Source organism: Camelina sativa, unplaced genomic scaffold (genome assembly GCF_000633955.1).
Source record: "Camelina sativa cultivar DH55 unplaced genomic scaffold, Cs unpScaffold00462, whole genome shotgun sequence".
In the NCBI taxonomy this organism is placed as follows: domain Eukaryota; kingdom Viridiplantae; phylum Streptophyta; class Magnoliopsida; order Brassicales; family Brassicaceae; genus Camelina; species Camelina sativa.
In genome coordinates, this window is record NW_010921703.1 from 71411 (window position 1) to 74217 (window position 2807).

At 37.3% G+C, this 2807-nt stretch overlaps 1 protein-coding gene across 1 annotated transcript in view; it reads right to left on the minus strand.

Moving 5' to 3' along the window:
• LOC104773132 (glycine--tRNA ligase, mitochondrial 1-like) overlaps positions 1-1330 on the minus strand; it is a 4651-nt gene extending 3321 nt beyond the window's left edge. Inside the window, exons 1-3 of the mRNA XM_010497681.2 lie at positions 1134-1330; positions 523-741; positions 40-425 (exon numbers count right to left, since the gene is read on the minus strand). Of these exons, the coding sequence (XP_010495983.1) occupies positions 40-425; positions 523-735 (599 nt within the window). The 5' untranslated portion in view covers positions 736-741; positions 1134-1330. The remainder of the gene's footprint in view (positions 1-39; positions 426-522; positions 742-1133) is intronic.
• Between the last annotated feature and the right edge of the window lie 1477 nt (positions 1331-2807).

Consider the following 2807-nt stretch of genomic DNA (forward strand, 5'->3'; position numbering starts at 1 on the left):
AGGAACGAAACGAAGCTCAGGACAAGACAAAATACTCACCCAGGACTCTGACCAGATGGGCCAATAGATGTTTGAAACATCAGGTTGAATGGGTAAGGATCAGAAAGAGGATTCTTAGTGTGGGGAGCAGTGATCCCATACTCTTTAATCTTCAAACCAAGCTCCTGACATGAAAGATCTTCCAAGAGAGCAAGAACATTCTTTAGTTCAGAAGCTTGCTCAGCAGAGATGGTAAGATGATCTTTCTCGAGCTTGTCGTTGCAATAATCCCTGAGCAAATGGTCAGCGCGGAAACAGGTTCCAGTTTTGTCATCCTTAACCATAAGATCAGTGAACTTATCAACATGCCCTGAAGCCTTGAGAACAGCCTCAGGTGTGACACTGGGGCATTCAATTTCCAGCATATGCTCCTCATAGACGAAGTGCTGTAAAAAACAAAAACATAAGAAAAAAATCAAAATCAAAGTAAAAATAAACAAAATCTTGAGTAAGTGAATAAATGAATGAACAATGCTTACTTACTTCACGCCAAAATTTGAGGATATTGTTCTTAAGAGCGAAGCCAGGAGGACCATAATCGTAAAAACCAGAGACACCACCGTAAATCTTGAAAGAAGGCAGGTAGAAAGAACGCCGCAGGAGAGTATTCCACAAGGTTTGTCGAAAAGCTTCACGGTCGTTTCCAGAGCTGAGCTGAGCCGGTTGTTGTTGTTGTTGTTCGGTAGGAGCGTCCATTGGAATCTGGATCAGAGCCAAGGGTATGTGAACAACCGAGCGGGTTTGGAATCGACCATTAAACATTTTTAAAGAGACTTTCATCAATGACTGAAAGAAAGCTGCTTGCTAAGTAAAATGATCCAAGTAACAAAACGTTATGATGACACAATAAATAACTGCTCAAACTTGATTCTCTAGTCCCATATTGGAATCAACACAGTACCAAATCAACAATTCGAGACCAAACCAAACCAGCAAACACAAATCGAGACATTCAAAAAAAGATATAATTTTCTAAACAAACACCAAATGAGCTCTGATTATATATAGCTAGATATGATTTTATTGTTCCCTAAACCGTTCACAAACCAAAAAAAAAACCCAAAAACGAAACTCGCAGTCTGATGGGCACAAACCTGGATGCAACTAAGATTCGACACTCCAGGAGGAGATTCCAACTCGATGTTTAACCGGTGAAAGATCTCAGGAGAGAGCGAAGCTGCTTAAGTTCAGGAGCTTGATGAACAGGGTCGGTCAATCAATCAGGAACAAGCGAGACGATTTCAACGGCGGCTTTGATGAACCAGAGAGAATCGAGTGAAAAAGATAAGAGGAATCGAAATTTGGGGTTTATGGTTGTGGAGGTTTGTTTGTGATTTTCCAAAAATAGTAAGGCTACTTTTGTAATTGTGTAACTTTTGTTTTTTTTTCAAATCTAATCGCTAAAAAAAAACTAGCAATCTAAAATTTCGATCGATGCTGGTCATTGTGACTGGGTTAGTAATGCTTAGCTTTATGTTGAGCCAACGACTACTAAAATGCACTTGAAAACATTATTTTGGTTGACAATTTTGGGTTAACTAGATAGATTCTTAGGAAAAGATAAAGATATTTAAAGAGTTGAATATTGTTATGTCATATTAGATACTCAAATTGGACTTCTTGATGGATGGTTTAATAAGACCAAAAGAAGACTTTGTTGTTTCTGTGTGAAGACTGAAGACTGAATATGTAGTTTCTTTGTAATTCTTGCTTGTATATATATATATAGCAGGTGTGGTGTCTTGCTTCTTCTCTCTTATCCAATTATGAAAATTATATGTAAACTCCTTCTCTTTGTTTTGGTCGGGTTGGTAACTTTACCAACGGCTTGTTTCCTTCAACCAAAGCAAAGTTATCACCACTTATTTACTTAATAAGATACGAACTAGATCGAGAGCGTCTAGCCAGTAGTTTAGTGGACTACGTCGTCCATTTCATTTCTTTTATCAGGTCTAGACTACTGACCCGCGCAGTAAACCATCTGTTAAGTGTGAAAATTTGTAAGCATATTTACATTTATTTATAATTTTCGTCATTACTCACAAAATATGATGAAATATAACAACAACGCAAAATATATATATATAGGCAAATTACCTAGAATAATGCATAAAAGTGGGTTAATTACTATAACAGTACGTTTGAAACCAGTTTTACTAGAACAGTATAGAAAAGTTTCAACATTACTTTTAAACCATGGATTGATTGTTTTATTACGCTTTATGCCATTTATATTTACAAAAAAAAAATTAATTGATTTATCCTTGATTCTGAGAGAAATATAAAACCAGAAATTGAGATCGCGTAAAAGATTCGGAGGTCGACGGACGACGGTAAAAAATCGGATCGCGTAAAAGATTCGGAGGTCGACGGACGGCGGTGGAGATAAGTTGGGTTCCGGTGTGAAGATTGGTTACTTTCGCCGGACGGCAGGTGAGGTCGACGAAACTTGAGGTGGAGGTAAATTTATGGATCTTCTCTGTGTAATCTGTTTGTTAATCTTGTTTAAAGATTTGAGATTTGGCGTTCTGTGAAAATGAAATGAAATGGATGACATGTTAATCTGTTTGTTAGGTTGATGTTAATCTGTTTGTTAGGTTGATGTTCAAGCGTTGATAAACTAATCATTTATGTTTGTGATGTTGAATTGACACAAAAATATTGGTAATGTTTCTATCGTAGATATGGGTTCAAGGAATGATGTCATGCAGTATTAGTGGGAATGTAAGAGAAGGTGTACACTTGCCTATGCTAAGGTGGGCTGGAGG